The following is a 27,169-nucleotide window of genomic DNA, read 5'->3' on the forward strand; positions in this document are numbered from 1 at the left end:
TATACATACTCCTGGCAGAAACATGGATGTAATACAAATGCTCTTCACAATCATCATGCTGACCAGGACTACAACCAGAGATGAGTACTGGAATATGCAGTACAAGAAAAGAGATTCCACCTAAACATTAGGAAGAACTTCCTGACAGTAGGAGTTGTTTGACAGTGGAATACACTGCCTGAGAGTGTGGTAGAGTCTCCTTCTTTGGAGGTTTTTAAACAGAGGCTGGATGGCCACCTGTCAGGAGTGCTCTGATTATGTGTTCCTGCATTGCAAGGGGTTGAACCTGATGGTTCTTGTGGACTCTTCCAGCTCAATGGTTCTGTGAATTTGTATATGTTCTGCATTAGCAGTCACTGGTATGGAAAAAACTTTTAACCAAAATACCAAAAATCCCCTTCTGGCTCAGAAACATTACAAACATAATGCTTTACAGATGGGCCTCTGAAAAAAAAATTCTCTCAAGAATAGAAATTTTCCACTTTAACCAGGGAGTTAAGGTCATTTATTTGAAATTACAGCTACACATACCCCAAAATGCTTGTACAAACTGCTCAGTTTTTCCATTAGAAAGCATTGAGTCTGGCACAAAAAAGGCATAGAAAGAAGGAAATCACAAAATTGATTGGAAGTAAAAACATGTCACCAAGCCAAGAACGTAAGAGTAGCCATGTAGTCTAGTATCCTATATCCAGTCAGATGTCAGAAAGGAGACCACAAGTAGCATCAACAGAGAACAGACCTTACTGGCTGACCACTCCCTTGCTGCTGAAAATGGAGATGTTCTGCCTCCGAACCCAGAAGTGTTACCCTAAGTTGGCAGTCTTCACTATAGTTGGGAAGAATTAGCTGGAGATAAGGAATGAGAGAGGGTATCAGGGATCTATAACCTATGTATACCAGGTAGTCCTTGGTGAAAACTTGTATAAGCAGGCAGTTGTGTGATTAAGATTGGTTTTATTAAGGAATAAAAATAGTAAAACAAGAACTATATTTTAAGCAATGAACACAACACACACAAAGAGCAAAGAGAAAAGGGAGGAAGTTGGATAGGGTTTCAGGGATGGGTAATAGTGACCAGCCTTGAAGAGATATCCAGGGAAAGCAGCTCTGAAGCGGAAAACGCCCAGTGTTTCCAAGAGCAAAAGGAAGAGCCCACACACAAATGGGGGTGAGTGCACAGATCCAGCACTATATCTATCTATCTATCTATCTATCTATCTATCTATCTATCTATCTATCTATCTATCTATCTATCTATCTATCTATCTATCTATCTATCTATCTATCTATCTATCTATATCTATATCTATATCTATATCTATATCTATATCTCAGAATGGGTCCTCAGGTGGTATGAGGCAAGCTGGCAGGAAAGCCAGAGACAAAGAATTGATTTAATGTATTGTTGAATTGATTACTTTTCTAGGGTTCAAACAAAAAGGTAGGAGAGGTCTGATGCGTTGTCAGGACCCATTCTTCTGAACTCTGATTGCTGGGATGGGTACAGACAGGGCAAGGAATTATCAGAGCGCTGATTAAATCACTTTAGGGTGACACAATGGGGATTAGTTAGCCCCACTGTCCAGCAAAGCACACCTTAGGGCCAGGGGAAAAGTTCAATGGCCAACTGCCTTCCTCCCAGGCTTGACACACAAGATGGATCACAAAACCCTCTGAGAAGCATCCACTTTGTGAGGGGCAGTGTCTTGCTTTTATGCTAGCCTTTGGCCCCTGTGCCTTCATGACACCCCTTAGCAGGAGGAGGGGTCCAACTGCTGACAGAGGCCCCTTCAGTTATTATAACCAATATGCTATGACATATCCTCCATAAATCTGCCCAAGCCCCTTTTATGGAGTAGACCCACTTTCTATCACCCCATTTCATGGCAGTGAACTCCACAACCCAACTTCATATTTCAAAGTACTGTATTGTTATATTATAGTTTTGTTATGTTGTACGCCGCTCTGAGCCCTCCGGGGGAGGGTGGCTAACAAATCCAGTGAATGAATGAATAAATAAATATTAGTATTAAGTAGTATTTGTTTTTATTGTTCTTGAATTGTTTGCCAACCAATTTCATAAGACAACCATGAATACTAGTGTTATGGGAGAGGAAGAATGAGAAGCCTCTCTCCAATTCATACACATTTCTCTACCTCCATCATATCACTGCAATTACCTCTTCTCTAAACTAAAAAAACCCAAATACTTTGCTTTAGGAATAGGAGCTCTAACCACAATCACTTTGACTGCCATTTCGAAGTGAGCTATCCACCACAACTCTGTCATCACTAGCTCAAATTCCATCAGCTTACACATAAAATTAGGGTATTTTGACCTGAAGTGCATCACTTTGCACTTATTTATACTGGATTTTATCTGCCACATGCACATTCACCTATTTGGAGCTCCTTACAATCTTTCTCCCCAATATTCTGAATATTTCTGAATAATTGGTGTCATCTGTACATTTCACTAACCCCGCCACCCCAAACACACATAAACAAATTACATAGTACAGGTTCCAATAGGGATCCCAGAGGAACGACACTGCTCACTGTCCTCCATCATGAAATCTGTCCATTTACTTTACCCTCCACAGAAGCACACAGCATTTTAATCCAAGAGTGTTAAGTTTACTCAGGAACTTTTTGCATCCCAGGAGATGCTTTTTTGAAGTCCAATATACAATATCTAAAAGCTCTTGAAATAATGAGTTCTTCACTCCTACTTTCATCAAATTTATAAACAAAAGGGAGTGAACGTGCCTAACTCAGTGGGACATAACACAACAAACAAGAAAGTCATCTGCTCCCTTTCTCTGGCTTTGCACTGATGCAAAATAGGGCAGGGATAAAATCACTGATATGTGATGACATACATTAATTAAAGTAAATGAAATACAATGCAATCTAAGCAGCTACACCCTTCTGAAAACCAGTTGTCTTAGATGGATTTAGAAGGGTATAACTCTGTTTGGGATTGCATGATGAAGATACCAATCTGAATTGTTTCTCAAAGGTCAGCAAACCCAAGTGCTAGTGCAAACTACCAGGGTCAGTGGCAATCACAACAATACTTATACCCCTTACACTCCTCTTTTTGCCCAAATAAGATTTATAAGGTCGGGCAAAATTGGGATTATGTGTGGGCAAATGATCTTGACTGTTTTAAATGACCATCAGGGAATTTTATGAAATGTTTTAACCATTAACTATCTAAATTATTGTTTTATGACTGTTGTTAAACCATGCATTGTTAGCCGTTAGGCCAGGGAGGGTGTGGTATTAAATCAAATTTTAAAAATGAAATATATTATTCCACCTCAAAGAAGAATTCTGTCTCCCACTTGAATAAAGTCTGTACTTTATTTCTAAAATTTAAGGAATACTCACATTCTCTTTCAAAATTTCAAATTTCAGCCAAAATAAAAAGACTTTAAGTTGCTAAAGGAACAAAGTTATTGTGAGCCTACTTTGTCAAATAAATGAAGTATTACACTCTGTTGGCATATTTTTTATATATACACTACATTCATACACCAGTTTAAATGGTAAGAGGAGTTAACACAAAGGTAGGCCAAGCCTCGCATTCTAAAACACAGGTATTTTACATTATATTGTAGATCACAAGTAAAAGCAAGATCTTATCAAAAAGATAGGCAATATAGAGTGGACTACTCTCAAGAGCTGATGAACTATGAGCAAGATGAATGCTTACCACCTTGATTTGATCATGTTTTATTCGTTTCCATCCCAGTAAATAGTTTTCACTTTGATTGCTGGGTTTTGTGCCGTCTTCTAATAATAATACCTTTGCTCTTCTCCTATTTTGTCTGTATGAGTCCACGTTTGTACCTTCTGCCAGCTGTGAGTAGTTAATGCTTTTGAGGGAATGTGCTCAGGTTCATGAAAGTGTATACCACAATAAGTTTGATGGTCTTTAAAACTGCACAAGATTCTTTGCTCTTTCATAAAATGTATCATTATCTGTAAAACTATCACAGGGTGGGGGAGGGGAGAAGTATGACGATTAACGACCTATTTACATAATACAGAATTGAGAAAAACATATGAAGCTAATAAAACAGCCCTAATGTCTGTAAAACTCTTGAAGTGAAGAAGGAAAACAATTAACCGTAGTGCTTGCTAAAGTTGGTTTTACATAAAATGCAAGCTCCACAACATTTCAAATCACTTCATGTGATTTCTTTTAGTGTAGCAAGTATAGAGGAATTTCTTTTAGTGTAACAAGTTTAGAGATGTCAGCTGTTTATAATTAAACATCTGCTTTAAAAAGCTCATTTTCTTCCTGGCATAAAATTACTACATGTGTCATCATATTCTTCTATGCTGTGAATGGGAAGGTTCAACTTTACTCAGAAAGGTTACTCAGTTTTCTCTAAGAAACAAAATGGACACCTTGTTCATTTCCTAACTCAAGCAAAATAATCATAATCAGGTTAGTAATCAACGTCTTACATTTCATTTTTTTTTCTTTACACATCAAACCACACAGGCGAATTGGTTAGATTCAGATGATACGTCATCAGAAAACCAGTAAGAATACAGTTAGAGCTAATACAGCTGATCCTCCTGAAAGCACAAGTGCTTTGTCAGGACCAACAGACCCTGTTCAGTATCCAAAAGTGGAACTGCCAAGAGATCAAAAATCACCACCAAATGTATCCACTAGGCTTTCTTTATAAACATGTATTGTCATTCTGTTCTCCCATTGTGCTAAAGTATGTTTTCACGAAGAGAACTGCTGGGAAGTTTTCATACCATCATCCATATGGCATGATAAGATGAACAAGAGTATCGTTAGTGGGGTATAAAAAAGAAACAGAAACTTTGATCTATCTCATGATCTCAGCAAATTTACAGTAGTAAAATATCTACCATAAAGAACACAAAAGTTAGTTTGCTGGAAAACTAAAACCATATTTATTTCCAGCTATGACCACATGAATATTTTTCTTCTTTACAAGAAAGATGTGATTTTCTCATTATTTTTATTACTCACATATTTGACTTTCAAAAGTTTATCTGAAAACAGAACCATTAAGATACAGCAATATATTGGGTGCATCTAAATATATTGGTGATACATCCCAAATAACCTTTTCTCACACTCTGAAAAAATAGTTTGCACATTTTTGTAGGATTAAAATAAACACTGCAAGTGATTTTTCCTTATACATTCATAGAAGTTTCCTATCTCAGGAAAGAATTAAACATGAGAAGGTGCACCCAAGAGCACTTTGCTGGAAAATTCTAAGCTAATTGGAAGGCTTGTGCCAATAACTGCCCATAACCGTCAATTATGCCGCATGAAATACTTCACCAAAAAGTGGAAAGTTACACCAGTTCCCGATAACAGAAAAACTGCACAGCATTTTTCCCCATAGATGATTCATGGTTTTTTCCTCTTCCCAGCAACCTAGAAAGGTTTTCACAATAGCTGCTCAAAGTGTATAAGGAAGAAAAAACAGGAAACCTTTCCCTTAAGGACAGGTGGACACGTTGAACTCTGTTAAAAGTGCAATTTGTGACAGGAGTATCTGTCCTATATTACTATTTATTGCTAGCTGGTGGTTTTCAGTATATCCGAAAGTTTACTGGCTTGGTTCTGTTTTAAATCAGGCCTCAGGCATTCATCTCCTTTTTAAAGAATTGCTAACTGACCATGCATAAAAGGGAACAAGTTCGCTGTCCTAGTTGTTGGCCTTATTCAAGCAGGAAACTCTTCCTATCACAGGCGTGGATCCCAACTAGACATTTCCACAGCCCAAAATGTACACAAATCCTGCTAAAGGAAAGAGATGTGGGGCTGCCACAGAAAGGACAAGGTAGGAAAATCTTGCTCCATGGGCAAAAATTCTTACACTTGCGGAAACATTAATCTGAACACAATCCACAAATTCTTACTGTTCATCTAAAACTAAAAGATACTCATTTAACAAAACAGCAACTACAAATCCAATATATACACTCAGGGTCCAATAATTTCCTAACACAGGCCAGTCTGTGTTCTTAGAGATGAATAGGAAATGTGGGGCTCAACAGATCTATATGGACTCATTTGGGTTTGTTTCTTCCGTACCGTCCAATGCAGTTATAGGAAGGACACCCAAGAGTTTATACCAGGATTTTGGGCCTGACATGCTCTCCTCAAGCCTTCAAGTTCTTATTGCAGCATTAGCTTGTCCAGAGGTATCCCAGCTTTTGGAAATGCTATACATGAAACCAGGCAGTGGTATCTAAAATCTTATCTGTTTTTTCCCTGCAATATTTACTCAGCATGGGCTATGAACAAACCAAAGAAGCCATTAAACAGTGTGTGGCAGACATACAGCACCTACTGGATCAATCCAGTTCTCCCACCTTTATTGCTATAGGAACTCTACCTCTCCTGTGGCATATTTAACAAATCTTGGCCATGCTGGCAGGGGCTGATGGGAATTGTAGTTCATGAACATTTGGAGAGCCACAGGTTGCAGACCCCTGATCTATACCACATGAAGCAAGTGTGCCAAATACTGACGTAAGCAGGCCCACAGGTAATCCCTCCCCCCCGGGAATAATTCTGATCCAAAACCTTTATTCCACATCATACTCCCAGATGTTTTCAAACACATTTTCATTTACACCTACTCAAAAGCATCTTGTTACTGGAAAGTAGCGAAATGTTTTTCAACCTCTACATGTTGTGAATATAGAACAGAAGCCACCACTGCAGATTACGCAAGTTATTGGACATGACAGCATGCTCTTCCCCTTCTCCCCAAAAAATAAGTGCAGAACTGGACTCCTGTATTTCATGGGGTTAAGTTTACCAAACCTACGTATGTCCTTCTCTTCTTTATATTTTGATAAAGTAGAAAAAAATAATACTGGGTACTAAATGTGAACTTACATCACCATATACAAGAGCATAGAACAAGAAACTTACCATAGGGGTTCTTTCCATTCAGATGCAAAGAGGGCATCCTGATTGATGGGTAATCATTAGAATTTGACGGCAGAAGTACAACTTCCAGTCTGCATAGGAGGAGTCCACCCCTCCCTCCGTACTGGTAGTCAAGCTTTGTTAATTCTCAGAGTCTCTTCTTTCTTGTTGAAGTTGTCTTGGTGTTTGTGAATTTCAATGGCTTCCCTGTGCAGTCTGACAAAGTAACCTTCTGAATTGTCCAGAATTTCAGTGTTTTCAAATAAAATGTTATGTCCAGTTTTGTTTTGGACATGTTCTGCTACTGCAGATTTTTCAGGATGGTTAAGCCGACAGTGTCTTTCGTGCTCCTCAATATGAGTCTGAATGCTGTGTTTTGTGGTTCCTATGCAGACCTTTCCACAGCTGCAGGGTATGTGATAGACTCCTGCAGAAGTGAGTGGGCCATACCACAGACTCAATTCCTACCTTTCAAGGTGTTCAAGTAGGTTCTCTCTTATCCTCCTATTTCTTTAATTTACATATGAATGATATTAACAAACTGTATCAGCACCCATCTATGTAGGCATAAGTATATATGTATACCTATGTGTGTAGACTTAAGGCTTTGGCAAATAAAGCTGAACCATTAAAGAAAGGATAAAAATTTGTCAATGTTGCAATGAAGATGTCAACAAAGTATAGTACAGCCAATTTGTTTGTATGCAGGTGCTCTCCAACATGATACTTGAGGATATCTAAGCAACACTCTTTAATTTAAAATACCATTTCTGGGGAGAAAACTGACAGTTCACTTTCAAGAATCACTATCATACAAGAACATATGGGAGGGTTAGTATGGAAAAAATGCAAAAATTGCAAATGTGGCATGATTTATGTGTAAATCACGAACCCAGGGACATTCTTAGGCTTTGTGCACTGCACCCCTCCACACTGTTTTTAGTTTGTAGCAAGACATTGTTTCTTGTTATATTCAAATATGCTCTGATAGCTTTTCTTTAAACCAGGAATCCAAACCAGTTTAGTCCTGATTTGAAGAAATCAGAAAAGAGAACAAAACCAGTTTATGCCCTGAAGCCTAATGAAGTATGCATGTGATGTTAAACTATATGTGATTAATCTCTAAGCCAAGGAGAGTATGAGAATCAAAGGATCCCCAAAGTTCATTCAGAACATGCATTACTGCTTCTAGAATCAGTGCTACTCTTGGCCATGAAGGTCCTCGTACATTAACAAGGTTCCCAGGCCATGAAGCCTTCCACTATCTTCCCCACATATAAATATAAAATAGCACTCTACTCTTCTAAAAAGTGAATTCTAAAGGAGCTTATCAGAAACCAATACGTCCCTGATTACTTATTTTACCAATGCTGATGTTGAGGTTTTTCGTATCTCTAAATCTGTTCCTGCCATTTTCAGCCAGTGGAACACAAAGAATGAGAAAAGGAATGGTGGCAGTGGTGGTCTTTTTAAACACTTTGCTTGTCAAGACACCAACGCAGAAAAAAGAACTGGACAGTTAATTCGCACAGTGTAAAAATGAAGTAATTTAAACCATTCAGCATGCACACAATACATTTTATGTTAATTATTAGAACTATAGTACTGTTGAAGGTCCTTTTCAAGGCCTGACAATTTTCTGCCCAGTTTGCAGGAACTAGAAACATTATTTCACACATAGCACTACCAATTTTACTTCAGATTAAGAACATATTAGAAGTACTCTATTCCTCCAGAGATCAAGGCCACCCAATACACAACTGACAGTACAATACCCTTTAATACAAACTGTCATACAATACTTTAAGGAAGATCTGCTACAAACTAGTAGACTAGGTACACAGCAAAATAATAATAATAATAGAATAGTCCATCAAATGGAAACTCAGAATTATGTAAAATGCAAAGCTATAAATGACTAATTTCTTTAAATTAAAAAAATCCAAATTATGTTAAATGGTTCATGGGTCAGTTTCCTTAGATCTCATCATCTATCCTTAGTCCTTCATAAAACTGCATCCTGATCTCCACACTTGGAAGCATATGGAAACATAAATTCATCTCTTGCACAGAGGTGAAAAGGGATGTCAGTGTGGCACAGCAGTTAAGAGTGGTATACTCTAATCGGGTAAAATGAGTTTGTTTCCCCACTCCTCCACATGAGACCTGCTGGGTGACCTTGAGCCAGTCAGTTTTCAGAACACCGCCCAGAGCCCCTTGGGGGTTGGGCGGTCTATCAAATATAATAAATAATAATAATAACTCTTTCAACACCAACACCACCACCACCACCACCAGGTCTGTTGTGGAACGGGGAGAGAAAAGAAAAGGTGATTTTAAGCTGCTTTGAGACTCCTTAATGGTAGAGAAAAGCAGGGTGTAACGACTAACTCTTCTTCCTGTTTACCAAGCAACTTCTTCCTGTTTACAAACATAATCTTCACTGCCTGCCTGTTATTTGTCTATAAAAGTTCCAAGCTGCTTAAGTTATTTCTAGTTTTCATGAATTCCACCCCTACCAAGAATCCTAACATGGCATCTCTTTAAATATACTGTTACTGACCTATTTTTTTTAAAAAAAACTACTATTGCAGAAGACCTGATGATATTTAAACACACACATATTAGTAAAAATATTATTTTAAAAATGAAATCACAAACATAATATTCATACCTCATAAAAAAGTAAAAAATACTATGAAAAGTTATCCCTGGGTAAGTATTCAAATAGGTATGTGTTATTGAAAAGACCAAATATTTGTTTGCATATTAATATTTAGAAGAGTTGCTTTCATTGAGTTCCTCACTTAGCAGATGGGAGTCCTATGAGCCAGCCTATCTGGGTTGGGTAAAAAATGTAAGCATTACAGCAATTCCTCCCCCCACCCCATTAAAAAATCTCCCTGAAAAATAGTTTCCTTGTGCCTTCAAAATCCCCCCCAATTCTCTAGAAATTATTTAGTGAAGCCAAGCAAAACTGGAAAACAAAATATCTTCTAATGCCTTTCAATTCAAAAAGCAACTGCAAAAACAAACAATGCGCACAAGGCACGGTTCCTTTATATACTAAACTACACACACACACACACACACACACACACACACACACAAGATCTTTGCAACTACTTCTTGACCATTTGTCTAACAGGCTGATTCTCTGGGTATGCCCGTCTTAAGTTTTTGGGAAGACAAGTAACGAGACAGTCTATGAAAGCTCTCCTTCAGACTGAATGAAAGAGCAGGAGACAGTTAAAAAATCAGAAGCCACAAGAATTTTATTTTTTAAAATACACAATCAAAATAAATATTTCTACTGTAGAACTTACTTAAGTAGGAATGCTCTTTATTCTGAAAATCAATACAACCACATGACAGATAAGTGAAAATAATTTATTTCTAACAAATTATGTAAAGTAGGAAAATTTGCAGAAATTGTGAGTTAATTGTGAGTCTAATGTTGACAGATTCAGTATTTAATTCAGACTTCGGAGGTGGGCAGCCTGATCCAGAGGGGGAGCCAAATGCCCCTCTGGAGCTCTGTGCTGGCATAGGTGCCCATTCCACCAGTGTAAGGGGCTAATGCACCAGTAGAGGGGCAACTTACATGGCTGGGCAGATGCCACATGGCTCCTCTGCTCCCAACTCAGAAGCCACTGTACTCACCCAGGCCCCCTGGCTCACAAAGCTGCACTGGTGTGCCTGGGGGTGCTCTAGGGGCCAAGCTGACCTTTGTCCATTGCCTTTAGGGGCCAAACTGGCTTTACATTGCCTTTCAGCCGCTGCGTGCTGGCACAGGGGCCCTCACCTCCATAATCCCCTATGAAAGGATCATCAGCTGTTTTTTTTCTTCTGGGTTCCTGCACTACAGGAAAGTCCTTTGGAAGGGGCGAGACAGCACTAGAGCAGCACTATCCCTGCCCCATTAGCTCTGGATTGGCCCATTAAAGAAAAATCTCTGTTCAACTACAAAGGCATAAAGCCTCTTACTACATTGATTCTTCTTTTGAAAAACAATATTTCCACAGAATTCTCCTGAGTTGTACAATAAAATTATGTTTGTGGTGACTAACACATTTATTGTGGCATAAGATTTTAAATGCTGGAGCCCATCAGGTATATACTGTATATGAATCTTATGTACAAGGCTCTAGGCTCAGCCTAACCCAGACATGCTTGTGCCACAATATATCCATCCTTCAAATTGTCACTAGAGTAACACTGTAATCTGAAACTGAGTTACACCCTTCTAAATTCAATGACAAATACAGCTGTCCCTTAAGACTCTTCAGGGATCAGCCTGGGAAACTAGGTATAATCTTCAGATAAATCCACAGGAAGCTACTGAAAGTGGAAAAAATTATTAACATAGGTATATAAGGCAGTGAATTAATAAGGGCGTGCAGGCTAATAACTTGTGGGTTTGCAAGGCTAGGTTATTCATATGTTCAAACTGTTCCCATTGTGCAAGGAATACATCTGACAAAAAACAATGCAGAAACAGAGGTTGAACGAAAGTTTTTAGATTTTGTTGTTGTTGTTTTGGCTCAAAATGAGGTATGTAAAATATTGTGTACCCTTCATCTTTTTGCGCTCTTGTTAGCAAGTCTGCTCCCAGCAACTGCCAAGTTCTATTTTTACTCTCCCACCTCTACCAACAAGATGATAGCAGAGGAGGATGGACTGCCCAGACTAATTCAGCTTCCGACACATCATACAGCCAAATTTTGCTTCCTGACGACACAATAGAAATACAGGGGAAACGCATCTGCCCAATGGAACTCTGGCTTTTAGCAGCTGATTCTCAAAACACACCAAAAATCTGCATTTGAAACTCTTTGCCATGTGGCCCAGGGATTGTAGTTTAAGGGAAAGCTGTCCTGCCTGGTTAATCTCTGGAGATAAGATGGGTGGACACTTCTCCTAAAGCAATTGCCAAAATAAGTGCTTCTCTTCATTGCTTGTGAATGGAGTGGAAATGCATTCTGTGGGAGTGGGAATTCAGCTCAGCTGTAGCAGAAAGTCAAACTTGAAAGAACCGAAGTTTTAAAGAAACTTCCTTAAGGGAAAAAACCTCACACACCCACACACAGAATTGTGCTGCTACTCCACCCCCTTGTGGCTGATCCTGAGAAGATTTCATTTCCAAATCCCTGAATATACATGTCTGCTAGTGATAATAATACTTCGCATTTTTAACAAATAAAATGGAATTAGACTAAGAAGATCAGGTGAGCACATTTTACAAAGTAAGCAAGATTCTAACAATGTCTGAAAATTTTAGGCAAATTTTCAATTATTTCATTTATTATATGTGCTATGTCATTTATACTTTCTGTTGCCAACCTCCAGGTAGGTTCTCAAAGAATTACAACTGATCTCCACACGGCAGAGATGAGCCCCCCTGGAGGAAACCACAGGTTCAGAGGGTGGACTGTATGGCATCACGTTTCCATGAAGCTCCATCTCGAGGAAATGCCCAGCTTTGAACTGGCAACCTTATCTATTGTGCTGGTTTCTAATTTTGTAATCCCTTTTTGTGCTTCTTGTTCTATGCGTTAAACTGTTTGTGTGCGTATGTTTGTGTATGTCTATGTGTTTAGCCTTGCCTTATCATTCTGTAATCCGCCTTGAGTCTCAATGATAAAAGTAGGCCATAAACAAATTAAAGAAGAATTAATCCAATTCTGCTAAACCTGTAGTTAAACTGCAGGTCTCTAAGCAAACTGCTCCCAAAATAGCTGGCGGCTCAGCATTGGGGGGGAAACTGTTTGGCCAAAATTCCCTCTAGGCTAGTTCAAATAGCTTACATTATCCTGAGTGACTCTCTGGAAACCAGCCAACATCTCAGTACTATCTCAGCCAGGTAAGGCAGAGCAGTGGTATCTCATACTAGAGATTGAGAGCTAAAGCTCACCACATAGACATGGCTTTTCTAAGGCAGCCTTGCAAGTTCACATGTTTCACACTTCTTCGCTATGCTCAAGAAGGGTGCCAAAATGCATACAAAAATCATTACTCTCCAGTCCTCTAACTTTTCAGACAGAAAGCTGGAAGTAAATTGCGTGCCCACAGAAGTTTCCTGAAATTGGAAGACAGAAGGGAGGAATGTTTGTGATACTTGAATTTCAACAGCCTCCAGAACCAGCAGGGTTTTTTTTTAAAGTCTGCAACTGGGGCAGGCAGGTGGAGAAAGTTGTCACTCACCACTAGAGAAATGAAGACATGGAAGGGAAGACTTTCACCCCTCCAAGGAACTGAAAAATGTTATGGTGGAGAAAGTGGGGAGCAACAAAAACTCCTGTGAAGAAAGATGTAAAATTTCCAGGCTATAATTATTCAAGATTTCTTTGGAAACTTTATTATTGCCTGAGTTTTCTAAAAGCAAAATTGCTGATACCCAATAATAAAATAAGAGAGTTGTCAACTGCTGCCCCCTGTGCATCTTCACACATTTCACTCATTCCAAATGAAAAACAAATATGTTATTGAACTTTTCACAGCTCCCACTGAAAAAGTGAAAGAAGAGGCCTGAGCTTTTCATGGTACATATTTTGAGTTAATGAATCTTTGTCTCAAAAAAATCTTTGTCTTTCACTCATCTCAAATAAAATTTTGTATAGCATTTCACTGCCCAACAAAATTTCTTAAACTATGCTAACAGAAAACTGAGGAGCAAAGGCTCTTTAAAAAGTCTCTCTCTCCCCTCTTCCCCTCCTCCCAATGCAAAGCATGCAAGGTTTGATAAGCAAATCTTAAAACTAGCGGATTGGTCAGTAAGGATGAGCTGGGTTGATCTGGAGGGTCAGACTGGGTTGTCATCAACATGCTGATGATACCCAGTTATATTTGATGGTGGATGTTTATCTAGATGCTGCCCTAGTTGCTTTGGCAAACTGTCTGGAGGCCATGGTGGAATGGATGAAAGACAAACAGATGAAATTAAACCCAGCAAAGAAACAGGTCATGTGGCAGTCTAAAGAGGCAGGTAGGGTGTTGTTAGCAACCATCACTTGTCGGGGGGCAGCTAGTTCCTGTGTCATCTGTCAAGAGCTTAGACAAGAGTTTAGACTACTTATCAATGGAGTGCCAGGTGAATAATGCTACTTGTATGGCATTTTATCATACCCACCAAGCAAGACAGTTTGTACCCTATCTGTCTCAAGCTGACTCAGCTACTGTGATCCATGCAACAGTCACCTCTTGGCTAGATTACTGCAACTCCCTTTACACAGGGCTACCCTTATTCTTTCTCTGGAGACTCCAGCTGGTCCAGAATGCAACAGTGACACACATTCAACCTGTGCTTTGCCAGCTGGGCTGGCTGCAGGTAGAGTGCCACATCAAGTTCAAAGTTTTAGTACAAAGCCCTACACAGTCTGGGACCAACATACCTTGAAACTATCTCCTGTTATGTCCCCCAGTGGATGCTCCATTCATCAGATAATAAGCTACTTGTGGTCCCCGGCCCAAGGGAAATTAATTTGGCCTCAACCGGGACCAGGACTTTTTCAGCCCTGGCCTGATGAAACTCTCTGTCTGATGAGAGCAGGGCCCTGTTGCATCTAACACAGTTCCACAGGGCCTGTAAGATGTAGCTGTTCCACCAGGCAAATGGTTGAGGCAGTACTGGTTACCATCCACAGCCTCCCCCCTCACCATTCCTCACTGCCACCTTCTCTATTAGGTGGTAATTTCTTTGCTCCATCCTCCTTCTCTCTTAAGATTTATCTGTGCTCATTGGATATGAAATACTTTCTGCCATCTCAGTACAGATTTTTAAATGAATCTATTGTTTTATACAGTTATAAATGTCTATGTACAACAGTTTTTTATAGTTCATTGTAGTCTATGCGGTTTTTATGAATTGTTGTGAACTGTCCAGAGCCTGAAAGGGGAGGGGTGGTATAAAAATTAATAAAATAAACAAATAAATATTTTCCCCCAAAATACAGGTTTGTGCTATTGAGTGTACTCATGACATCTAATAAGCAGTGTAATAAGAAGTCATGAAACTATTAGCTATGACAGAAAAGACTACAATTATAAATTTTATCAAAAGACCCTTATGTCTACAAACTTCACCATAAATTTACTTTTTGAAAGAGTCAGTAGTTTTGCCCATATGGTATAATGCTTCTGCTGCAGAAAGAGGATCCTGAACATCAAAGGACTAAAATCAAAAAGAGATTACTTTAGTAAGTTTTAGGCACTGTACTTTTCTCTTTGTAGGGCAGAGGGTGCACAGAGTGTACTGTGCACACAGAAAAAAGTTATGAAGCACTTGCCCCCTCCAGCAAGCATATGCTCCCTCCTTATGCATATAACACCACCAATATGCAAGGCTCTTTACTTGGTTACATATCACACTCAAGACTCATCACAATGGCAGCTTTTTGTTTCCATGGATCCTAAAGCTATGAGAATCCAAGTGCGTATTTCGGATGCAACACAACTGCCTCTTCATCTGCCAGCACTGATGGCCAAATGATAAGCCACATGCTGGAGATGGTGCTCTGGAGGACACAATTAATCACAAACAATAACTAGAGTCCATAATTTAACTCACAAAGAATCCCAAAAGGCTGTGCCCACTTCACTGCTTTTGCACAGAGTGTACCAAAACGGATATTAAACGAATAGATCCATCCTGCCCCACAAGCAAAATTGCGGTCTTCGGGCTTGGGAAACATCCATACAGGTCAAGGGACCACACTGGCTGACACACACCACATAATTGCTACAGTACAAACATATGTTATTTAACATCTGCACTAGTCCCAGTCAGCTCTGGGATTGTCAGGAGAACATGGGTACATAGTCCTGCCCAGCTGCCTTCCTCCCATAAGTCAAATATATCCCAAGGAAGATTTTAAAAAATCATAGCCCCAATACATTTCTAACGCATGGTATGTCATCCAACCAAGGAGACTGGGCAGATGTATTTAAAGGTATCGGGGCCCACATTTCTGGCTTTAAGAGCAGACAAATAATATTACCAAGCACCATTAAGAGACCCTAGATCCTAAATAAAAGGTTTACATAAACACAGAACCGATTTAAAAGAAGGACGTGGGCTGAACCAAACTCCAGAACACGGATGCCCCATACAGTGACTCCAAAATGTAACAGTACCACAAACAGCATGCCACAGCTGCTGCATACGATTGCACCATGCTACCAGTCCACTGAAGGAATCCCCCCATCCCCCCTTTATTAAAACGTAACTAAATAATAGGCGGTGCTGCCAATAGTCAGAGCAGCCGTCCACCCGTCCCGTCCCGTCCCGTCCCTTCCCGTCCCGCCAAGCCACCCACCCTGCACGGGCCGTCGCCAAAGAAGACTCCCAGAGGCAGGTTGCAGGCGATGAGCGCACTGGGCAGGTCTTGCAGCGAGACCGTATCCATGTCGCAGTCGATGAAAGACCAGTCCGACTCAAGCGCCTCCGCCGCCGCGGCCCCGGCGAGCCCAACTACCTCTCCTTCGAACGCTTCCGCCTGCTCGCGCTCCCCTTCCTCGCAGGGTCTCTCGTCGTCCCTCCAACCGCCCCCCCGGTCGTCCATGCCAGGGAGCAGAGGGGCGGAGCCAGGGGTGGAACAAGGCCCGGTAGTTAGCGTCAGACGCTACGTACGGAAGAGGGACCAATCCACCGTCGGCTCTGGCTTAACCCTTTCCCCTCCGCGACAGTAGGCCTGAAGCTGCAATGGCCGTGGTTGGTAACTGCTGATGCCTCGAAGTGTGACTCAAGCTAATGAGACATTTTGCCTTGTCTCAACGGTAGCCATCTTTGATTAGGGCACTGTCTGTCCTTCCCCCTTCCGTTCAGTTCGCAGCCCCACGAAGAGCCGCCTATATTTAGTCTAAATTGCCTGCATTTAAAAAAGTATAATTTGAGAGTTCCGCGATGTTTTACCAAAAGAGATTACATCTGAATGTGAATGGTAAAGGAAACTTTTAAAAAGTCTCAGAGGATCATAGTTCAAGTGAACCATAAAAATATCTGAAACTGTATTTTTCTGTAAGTCTCATTTTTTGTCATTACAGAGCTTTGGGACTTGCTAGTTACTTGCTTCTAACCGGCTGCTGATTTAGACATACAACTCAAACATTTCTGGGATTTGTAACTTTCTATTCTTGTACCTCGAGACCTCCCTTCTCGCTACTGTGACTATTGTATTGTTTAGTTAACTGATAGTTAAGAGTTAAACATTAAAAATAAAACAGATATAAAACAATATTTCATTTCACGAAGTACTTCAGGACTCCTCTCATCACAATTCTGATATCACATCGATTAGCAGACGCCACCACCACGTAGTTGATAATCTAAAACACAATCCGCAACATTTACTGTATAGGTAGGAAGTTCTGAGATGGACGCATACAGTCGCAATCTGTGAATTAGTGTACAATCAAATACTCAAGTCTATAAACCCGATGTTTCTGTCTCCACAGCCATAATGTGGATAGTATTTAACAGTCTCAGGTTCTGAAAAGCAGAGTAAATAGAGCAGCTGAAACATATGTCATGATTTCTCAGGTTAGCACCCCATGTTGTTCTCTGTCCAAGAGGAAGGCATGTCAGAACTGTGGGATCGCTGCCGAGAGAAACCACACTTGCCTGTCCTTGTCTGCTGTAGTACAATTCTCTGGCCGTATGTCTTTGCTTTTTCTTTCTTATTTTTTAAAATCTACACGGAAGGAAAAAACGGAATCTAACACCCCCAACCCCCATTGCCAATCATGCAGCTGTGAAGGGTATTCGATTAAAAGAGATACTTGTTAGCAGATATGTGGAAGCAGCATCCAGTGGGAAAGAAGAGAGCCAGAGATACCTTGAGTTGCTTTATATACATTTTTACTAATTTAAAAGGGGTAGGGTTACATGGAATAAAACGAATAAATGTTGTACTGCTCTGTTTCTTCTCTCTGTCCATGTGAACTTCTATGCAAACAAAGAAAACAAGTTATACCTTCTGATGTACCTGCTCACTAACATAAGCAATGATTATCTGACTGACCAATTGGAAATCAATAGATCAGCTCATTATAATATCACCTCAGCATCCTGTTTATGTACAGTTAACCCTTTTATGACTGAGTGTGGCAGACACTTGCACATACCAACAAGTTGTCATGAAACAAAAAGCAAATTTGCTGGCACCAAACAATAAATCACAGCTGTAACAAGTTGCTTCCTCTCATAAACAGATAAGTAAACAGTACCACCTCGTGGCTGATTAGAAACCATACACCCATGAAAAACTAAAGCTCACCTGGAACACAGGACTGTCCTCTCACTTAGACCCTGGATAGCCACTGCCAGTCTTAGAATTTGAAGTGCCTGAGCAATTTCTGCTATCTTTGACAACGTTGAATGTTGTATTCACACTATGAGGTTTTGAATTAGATAGGATGTTGCAGGTTGGTTAAGCTTTCTCAGAACCCTCCACAAGAAGACAACTCCATTGTACACACATACTGGAAGCTTGTGAACAGCAATGCAAAAAAACAACAACACCTATTTAAATAATAACGACATTAAAAAGCAAAGGATAACTGATGTGCTTGATGTTAATGAAAATGTTTAATTTTTTCTTCTGTGTGCTTACACTAATACCTTGCTTCCATCTTGTGAAGGATTAATTTAAACAGCTGGGAAGAGAACTGATTGTCCCTAATCAGCTTATTGAGGGGGGACCCGAGAACATGATCCACAAATTGTATCCTTGTTCATAGCAGAGATTTCTAGCTGCAGTTGTTTAGCCAAGCTTTACGCATTACACATGGAACACAATATTATAAATGATCAATGTTTAAGGATATATTAACAGTTTGCTTATAGGGCTCCTTCCAGTCCACTGTAGATGCAGCACTGAAGTTGTTAACTCCAGATTGGGAAATTCTTGAAGATTTGGGGAGGGTGTAATTTTGGGAGGGGAGGGATGTCAGCAGGATGTAATACCATAGAGTCCACCCTCCAAAGTAGTCATTTTCACCAGGAGTGCTGATATCTGTAGTATGGAGAAGAGTTGTACTACTGGGAGCTGTGGGGCTTCTATAAATTGGTTGCAACTTGCTGACATTTTTCACCACCAGCCAAGGAGGAAGCATAAAACATATTAACATAATTCTCCAATATCATAATTTCCCTAAATTTTGGTATGAACTGTAACCTGCACATATTATTTATCTTACAAGATTACCAGTGCAGTCCCAAACACTCATGTGCTTCTAAGCCCATTGATTTAGTAGGCTCTAACTCTGTGTAAGATTGTACTGTGTGTTTATATCTGACCTGTTCCTGCTGAAGTAGAAATGTTCTACAGTGTAATAGAATACAATGAAATAAAAATGTTCACAGTTGTTAAAAAAATGCCTGCTCTAAAAGCTTTTTATAGGGATTGAGAAATTCCACGTAAGTTATTTGCTATTGCTTTCTTGTTAGTTTGTCTGGATTCCTTGCAATTCCCATCCTTGACCAGAGCTTGGTGCCAGTGCACAGGTTGAGTACACCTCAATCTGATTCCTATAGCTCATATCTAGATACTTCAGAATACTGAACGACACTGGCACTTACTTCATGGCTTGCAGAGAGCCACATCTGAAATTATCAGCATCCCAAACAGCCATGCGAATTCTGTATGCCTTGTGTGCCACGCTACCAAACACACAATACAATAGCATCCAACATAACTATTAAGTATGTAATAATAGCTTTTTAAATTGCTGGAATATCTCTGTTCTTGCAGGATAGTCTTTTCCCATCAATGTTGAAGTCTCACTATCTCTTTTGTAGCTGGAGTTAGAGAAGGGGTTTCCCTCTCTTCCTTCCTGCTGTCTCCCCAGCATAAGGCAAAGCAGATTAGGGTGAAATTGCTAAAATATCTGCTAGAAGACCAGCTGGCTGTGGAGAAGAGAGAGCAAAACTGCTACCACCTCACTATGGCCAACTTGCTCTTTTCTTGCATAGCTCTCATGGCAGTGGTTGTCTTTTCTCTGCAACCAGCTTGCTCTCCTCCCAGCAACTCTCTGGTTGCTAGGAAGAAATCATAGAGGCTGTAAAGAGGTATGGAGAGGACATGTCCTTTACTACCATCCTTGGAATGATGCTCATATTTTCATCTTCCAGTCACTTCAGCAGCGGCTATTTCATGGTGGGATCCACAAGCCAACCACAAGGTCTGCTGAACAATGCCCTTGTTTACTTTCCTGGAAGATGGGAAGTCCAAAGATAGCATGTCAAGCAGCCATGTGAGCCACTGGATGAGTGTCACTTGTGTATAAGTTTGCATAAGCCACTATTGTGTCAGAATTTAGAGTTATTGCTACAGTTGTGCCAAAATTTAGAGCTCTTTAAACAGTTAGCTGTACTGAATGTTCCTCTGTGATCCTTTTAACTGAATATATGAGCACTCAAATTATAGAGCAGAAAAATATGCTTCTTGGAAAGAACAGAAAAAACTGAAGAAATAAAACCATTTCTAAAAGACAAAAAGAAAACTTGTCATTAGGGGCTACACAAGCATGCAGTACTCAGGATCTTAATAGCAATGGAAGTACCAGAAGATCTGCTTTTCACCATCAACTTTAGATTCGCTGTGTAAGTGCCAGTTTTCAAATACCAGTAAGTTGGAACTTGAAAGAAGACGTGTATGTTCCCTGCAGCTAGAATGTGAAATGTTATCTAAGAATTGTCTATACATGCTCTATACACAGCCAACAAAAAGCACTTTGTCCCATTTATTCCATGGCTGGTTCAGTTGTTGCTCAAAACCCATTTTCTTTAAGGGTGGTTTATTTGTGAAACAAGGATTCAGCCAGCAAGAGATTGCTCATATCCTGGCTTGTCTTGACCAAGGCTGGTTTCATTGCCTTTCCTTAGTCTAGGTAACTCTGTTGGTAAAGAATGCCCAGGATCAGCATTGGGAAAACAAGCCATTATTTCTGTGTTTGTGCATCATGCGAAACCAGTTACTACTGTAGGGGTGAGCCCGCGAACCCCGCAGAACCGTAGAAAGAGTGCCTGGCATGCCGGTGCCGGCTACGGCCTTCCGGGCGCACACGCTCCCCCAACCCCCGTTCCCCTGTGAGTCACGGGTCATGAACTACCCGGCTCACGATCACCAGGTGTCCCATACAAAGGGACAAAAGGGCCCTTGCCCTCAGGTGAGGATTAGACCCAGACAAGGATGCTTCCTCCTGCACGTAGCAGCCCGATGAGATCATGCATCACATGATGATCTCCCGCTCTCCCGACATCCCGCTCTCCCGCCTGCCCGACCCCTTTACACACCCCCATTGAAACCCTAATAAAAGGTGTGAGGGGCGAGCACACGGCAGAGTTGCCAGGATCCACGGGGATCCCGCACTTCCTGCTGCTGGCTCTCTCCACCAGATGAAATCTCCGCGTCTCGTCTCTTCATTGGGGCCTCGTGGGTCAAGACTACAAGCTGGTGCCGAAACCCGGGAATCCTCGAACCTCCGCCGTGCTTACCGTGCGCCTCGGGAAAGGGCTTCTCGGTACCCGATGCGTCCGGCTGGATCAGCATCCAGGGACCCATCCCCTCGGTACCGCACCGTCCGCTGGATCGGGCGCATCCAGGAGATTCTCGTTCTAGGACACTCTCTCGTCCCGGGACGCAACCACCCGGTAAGCATGGGCTGTTACAGCAAAGCCGCGACTTTTGACAAGCACGTTAGCGAGCTGAAAGCGCTAGCGAAACGCGGCAGGGTCTCCGTAAAGAGAGGGGAGCTGCGCGAATTGGTTGAGGAGATTGATAGGCAATGTCCATGGTACCCAGAAAGGCCGGGTAGTTCATGACCCGTGACTCACAGGGGAACGGGGGTTGGGGGAGCGTGTGCGCCCGGAAGGCCGTAGCCGGCACCGGCATGCCAGGCACTCTTTCTACGGTTCTGCGGGGTTCGCGGGCTCACCCCTACAGTAGTAACTGGTTTCGCATGATGCACAAACATTCAATCTTAAGGATTGGGAAAACATCGGGCGCACTCTGCATAGAGAGCCTCGCGCGCTGATGTCACTGCTACTGACGTGGAGACAGTGTTATGTCGCCATCAGCCTGCAGGTCCACGGTGTCTTTGCCATGGATCTCCCTCCTTTTGATCTTTCACCTACAGTTTCAAGCCCGGAACTTTCTCTATCCACTAAGCAGGACGCCTGTCCTTCTCCCGTTTCACTTGCTCCCTCTCCCGTTTCAAACTCTCCCGCTCGTGCTCTCGCGGCCCTGCCGCCTCCTCCTTCGCTCCTCCTTCTGCCTCCGCTTCCCCCTCCCGTTTCGAAGCCACCGCGACCTCCGATGCCGATGCCCACGTAATGCGGCGAAGTTTCAAAACTCTAGCAGAGCTGTATTACCCACGCATCTGCAGAGAAAGGAAACTCCTGATGGAAGACGAGATGCCGACCTCCTCGCCGTCTGCCCAGCCTACTTCACTGACCCACGTGGGGGAGGACGGCGGTCATCCAGCCGAAGTTGTCGAAGTATCGCCTCCCCATAGGCTACTAACGTTGTCGCACTGAGCTCCGCCAAAGGCAATACGGGACGATGGGGATCCACTTTCAGCCCCTATGTGAGATGCATGTTGGGGAAGCAGTCATACGGAATCACGTAATGGTTCCGGAGGACTGGAAAACCCCTTTTCACATGCTCTTGAACCCTGCGCCAATATGTTGTTTGGGAAAGCCGAATACCGCCTAACAATGCATGAAGCAGAGGGGCAGCCTCTGGCAGTGCTCTATACTGCCCGGCCAAGCAGCTCTATGGCTCTGAAGTCTTCGCCCTTCCCAACGCACAGATCGTCCTGCTGGAAGGCCACCCCTTAAGAGTTGCCTCTGGACTGCTTCTACAAGGCGTTTGTGAGAGGTGCCAGCTGCGGACAGCCAACCCAGAGCTTTTCCAACGTTCGGCAGAAGCCTCAGGAGCCTTACGCTGAATTCCTGAACAGGCTCCAGGAGGCCCTGCAGAGACAAGTTGACAACGACGCAGCCAAACATGAGCTCCTCATGCGCCTCGCCAAAGAGAACGCCTCCGCTGAGTGCCGCAGAGCAATCACGGGCTTAGGAAAAAACCCCGAACTGGCCGACATGCTTAAGGCTTGCCAGGATATTGGATCTTCCGCCCATCAGGCCAGCCTCCTAGCCGCAGCACTCTCCACCACCCGGGGACAGCCCCAAGACGAGTGCTTCAACTGCGGCAAGTGGGGACACTTCCAGAGGGACTGTAGGTCGCCCGGTGGGGGGGCTTACAACCCCGACGGAGGGGGGTTCTCCCCTGGGAGACAAAGGCCCCCAGGAAAGCCCCGGACCAAATGCCCCCGATGCCGGGAGGGCTTTCACTGGAGAAGCGAGTGCCTGTCAGGAAACTCCTACCCGGGCCTCTCCCCAGCCCAGGACCAAGGAGGAGAATACTGAACCGACCCCAAGAACCGAGGCCTGAACCCAAACCACCTCCTTCCCGTAGCATTTCTCTTACCTACACCCAACCTCTCTCCCTCAAGTTCCCCCATGAGATTCTTGTCGCTCCAACCCAGTACAGCAATCCCATCCCCCCGGAGGCTGTCGGCTTAATTCTGCCCAAGGCCTCCGCCGCTGAGCAGGGACTGTTTGTCGTCCCGGGAGTCATCGACTCTACACACCAAGGAGCCGTTCATGTTCAGGTGTGGACAAACATCCCGCAGGAATTGCCCAGCGGAACCAGCTGCGCACAGCTGATCCTCCTGCCCCACATGCTGCCTGCCGCCGACTCAATAAAGGCCACGAGCCCAAGTCGCCATCAAGGCACGGCTGGCACCACCGTGGCGGCAGTAGAGACGCTGCATCGATGCAGCTCCCGGCCTGCATCGGAGACTCATCTTTGCCGGAAGGGTGTCCATTCAAGGGACTTGTGGACACTGGCGCCGACGTGACCGTCATCAGAGCAGCCGAGTGGCCTGATCAGTGGCCAACAGAGGCTTGCCCGCGCATCTGGGGGGTGGGGGGAAAGCAGACCGCGAGACGGAGCGTCCGCCCGCTCACGGTCCGCAACCCGGGACTTGAGCGCCAGCTCACAGTCCGCCCCATCGTTCTGGACATCCACGTCAACTTGTGGGGAAGGGATCTCATGAGTCAGATCAAGACGACCCTAGTCTGGGATGGATAAATCCACTCCCACCATGGCCGCTACCCAGAAGAAGAACAAATAGCAGCTGGCCACGTTGAGATCCCCCCCCGGCCCTGACTGCGTTTCCTACCTCCACCCCAGAGCCCCCGCTCTGGAACACCCTCTTTCTCTCTCACTTCGCTCTATTTTCTCAACCAGCAAAGGCGGGAGGGCCAATTGGCTGACTGGCCCTCCCTGGATTAAAATCTGGGCCCGTCCTGGTACCGCAGCACTGCCAGGACAGGCCCCAAGTTAAGGGGAGGCCGCCGCCATCTGCACCTACTCACAACCTGTTTGGGTTGTGGTCGCCCGGTGCATGGCATCTTATTCGGCGCACTGCCAACTTTCTCAGTACCACATGCTAGGCCAGGCGCTTAGCCGAAACCGCCCCTTAAGGAGTGGTTTCGGCGGGCGGCATCTCCCCAAGATACTCAAATGCGATCCAAAATTCTGAACGCCATGTTTGCTTTTGCACTTGTGGTCACGGTAAGTACATTCACCCTAAGATGGAACTTCCCCCAATCCTTTGTCCCGAGGACCAACCCACAAGTGTGTGTTTGCCCTGCTCTTCTGATACCCCCCCTTCTCTGAGCGCACCCCCAAAGTCCTTTTTGTCCTGCAAATTAGATATGCATACCCACAATCCCTTGACGGTCCACTCGCCCCTCCTCTCTTTAGGGGCTCGGACCATCGCTCTGACGCATCCTGATGACGTCTTTGAAGCCAACTCTCCATAGGAGTTGTCTGCCCTTCGTACCCCCTGTCCTATGTCCAAACAAACTAAAGAAAGGGGAATAGGTGGCCCCTGGCCCCCCCTTTGCTGAATTGAACTCACTTAAATTTAACCTGCCCCTCATGAAGAGGCACTTCAGGCAATCAGAGCCTCCTTCACACACCCAGGCCCACCAAAGCCAAGACCAAGCTTGGCAGGGCCCGGCCCCTCTCATAACCTGGGGAAAGGGGTATGCTTCAATCCCTCTCCCTACAGGTCCCTAGTAGATTCCAGCTTCGCCATGTCCAGCCAACCCATGGAATGGCACCAGAAGGAAACCAACCCGATCCCGGAGATGGAGCGGACTCCTCCCTGGAAGATCCGGTCCCGTGGCCCCCCCGACGGAATCCGCGCCAGCGCCAGAACGGCTTTGAGGGACCCAGATGACTTGAGGAGACGTCAAGGCAACGACACAGGCCAAGCTTTCGGTGAGCTGCTGCAACAGCAAGGAGCATGCCCCCAAGACACCCAAGGGTCTCCTGCTGCCATCTTTTGTGATCATCACTGCAAACTCCGCCCAGTCACCATCATCTGCCTGCTCTGCTGCCTTCTTGCCGGTGACGCTTTCGGTCACGCCCCTTTTGGAGCTCAACCAAGTCAACATCTGGGAGCCGGGTTGGCTGTCGCTGCCAGGCACGCTTTCATCCTTCTGCCACTGGGCCAATATCTCGGGGTGGGAAGCTTGCTGAAGCTCCTGCCTACTCCCCTGTCTGCAAACCCCTGGAGATTTCCTGGAAGAGTCTGGCCTGAGTGCCTTTTCATGAACGCCTCATCTATCCCGATTTACTCCATGAGCGCCGACTGGGGACCCACAAGGTGAATTCAAACCCATCCCCACCGGCGCCCTCTCTCATCATCACCCAAAACCGTCGCCAACCCACGTAGTCCAACACTTGGCGCTCGCATTGCTGATGTGGCGGGGACAGGAAACTGGCCCGAGCCCAGTCACCGGCTCGGCCAACTGGAACTGCGTACACATGTTGAGGACATTCCCTCCCATATATCACGAGACATCCCCTCCCTCCCTAAGGGCTGGTTCTGGACTTTAGCGGGGAGAGGAACCTTTCAACTACATCCCCGCTCACCTCACCGCCGGGACTCTTTGTTGCCTTAGTCCGCCTTTACCATCGTCCTGCCTCAGGCTCTTCCCCGGGAGCTCAAAGCGCCCAGTTGCCGCTCCGGCTCTTTTCCTCGACCCTTCCTGCCAGAGTGGCCAGCGGTTGCTCTCTCCAAAGCCGAAGTATGTCTCCCTACGCCCAACCTCCCTGGTGGGAAAGTCCCAGGACTACGGCCAATCCTATAGCAGCTAAGACTATTGGCCGGCTGGCTCTGTGCCCTTCGCGAAGTCCATTGAATTCCACCTCCACTGCTCTTGGATGCTCCTGGCCTCGAAAGCAACCTTGGGAACTTTTCGATCAAGAGTGACTTTAGAACCAATGGAGCTGCCGCTATTGATTATTTGTTGTTAATGCATCACCAAGGTTGTGAGAATGTACATAATATGTGTTGTTTTAATCTCTCTGATAATTCCCACTTGATCCATATGAAAGTGCGTGAACTACAAGATGTTGTATCTAATCTGAAATACGACATATTGCCCCACTGGTGGTCAGCCCTTTGGAGTTGGCTGCCAGGAGGATGGTTGAGCGCTATTGTACAATTCTTCATTGGTTTGATCGTATGCCTCATTGTCGGGTCTTGTCTTGTTCAATGTATATCTGCTTTTGCTTGTAACGTTTGTGTAAGAAAACCTTTTGACTTTCCCCTTATGCGTCACAAATCCGCCAAGTCCTCATGTTGCACACACAACTCAACTTCCAGCCAACTGGAGGGCCGGGCTCCTGGGGAAGCAAGCGTCCCTAAAGTACTTGCCCCAACTAATCACGGCCTCCTTCCTAAAACATAAGAAAATAGGGGAGATGTAGGGGTGAGCCACGCGAACCCCTTGATGAACCGTAGAAAGAGCCAGCCCTGGCATGCCGGTGCCGGCTCACGCTCTCCGAGCGCACACCACGGCCTCCCAACCCCGTTCCCATTGAGTCACCCGGGTCATGAACTCCACCGGCTCCACGATCACCAGGAATGTCCTCATACAAAGGGACAAAGGGCTCCTTGCCCTCAGGTGAGGATTAGACCCAGACAAGCGATGCTTCCTCCTGCCATCGTAGCAGTCCCGGGATGAGATCATGCATCACATGATGATCTCTCCGGCCTTTCTTCCCAGCTCTCCCGCTCTCCCGCCTGCCCGACCCCTTTACACGCCCCCATTGAAACCCTAATAAAAGGTGT

The 27,169-nt window shown here is 44.0% G+C and overlaps 1 protein-coding gene across 2 annotated transcripts in view; it reads right to left on the reverse strand.

Annotated features, from left to right (window-relative positions):
* Window positions 1–16,525, reverse strand: part of RCAN1 (regulator of calcineurin 1) — a 30,580-nt gene extending 14,055 nt beyond the window's left edge. Inside the window, exon 1 of one of the 2 annotated variants that reach the window (XM_048494457.1) lies at window positions 16,270–16,525. In XM_048494457.1, the coding sequence (XP_048350414.1) occupies window positions 16,270–16,515 (246 nt within the window). In that variant the 5' untranslated portion in view covers window positions 16,516–16,525. The remainder of the gene's footprint in view (window positions 1–16,269) is intronic. The other variant, XM_048494459.1, reaches the window with a different exon arrangement.
* Window positions 16,526–27,169: the final 10,644 nt, after the last annotated feature.

Source organism: Sphaerodactylus townsendi, linkage group LG04 (genome assembly GCF_021028975.2).
Source record: "Sphaerodactylus townsendi isolate TG3544 linkage group LG04, MPM_Stown_v2.3, whole genome shotgun sequence".
NCBI lineage: Eukaryota > Metazoa > Chordata > Lepidosauria > Squamata > Sphaerodactylidae > Sphaerodactylus > Sphaerodactylus townsendi.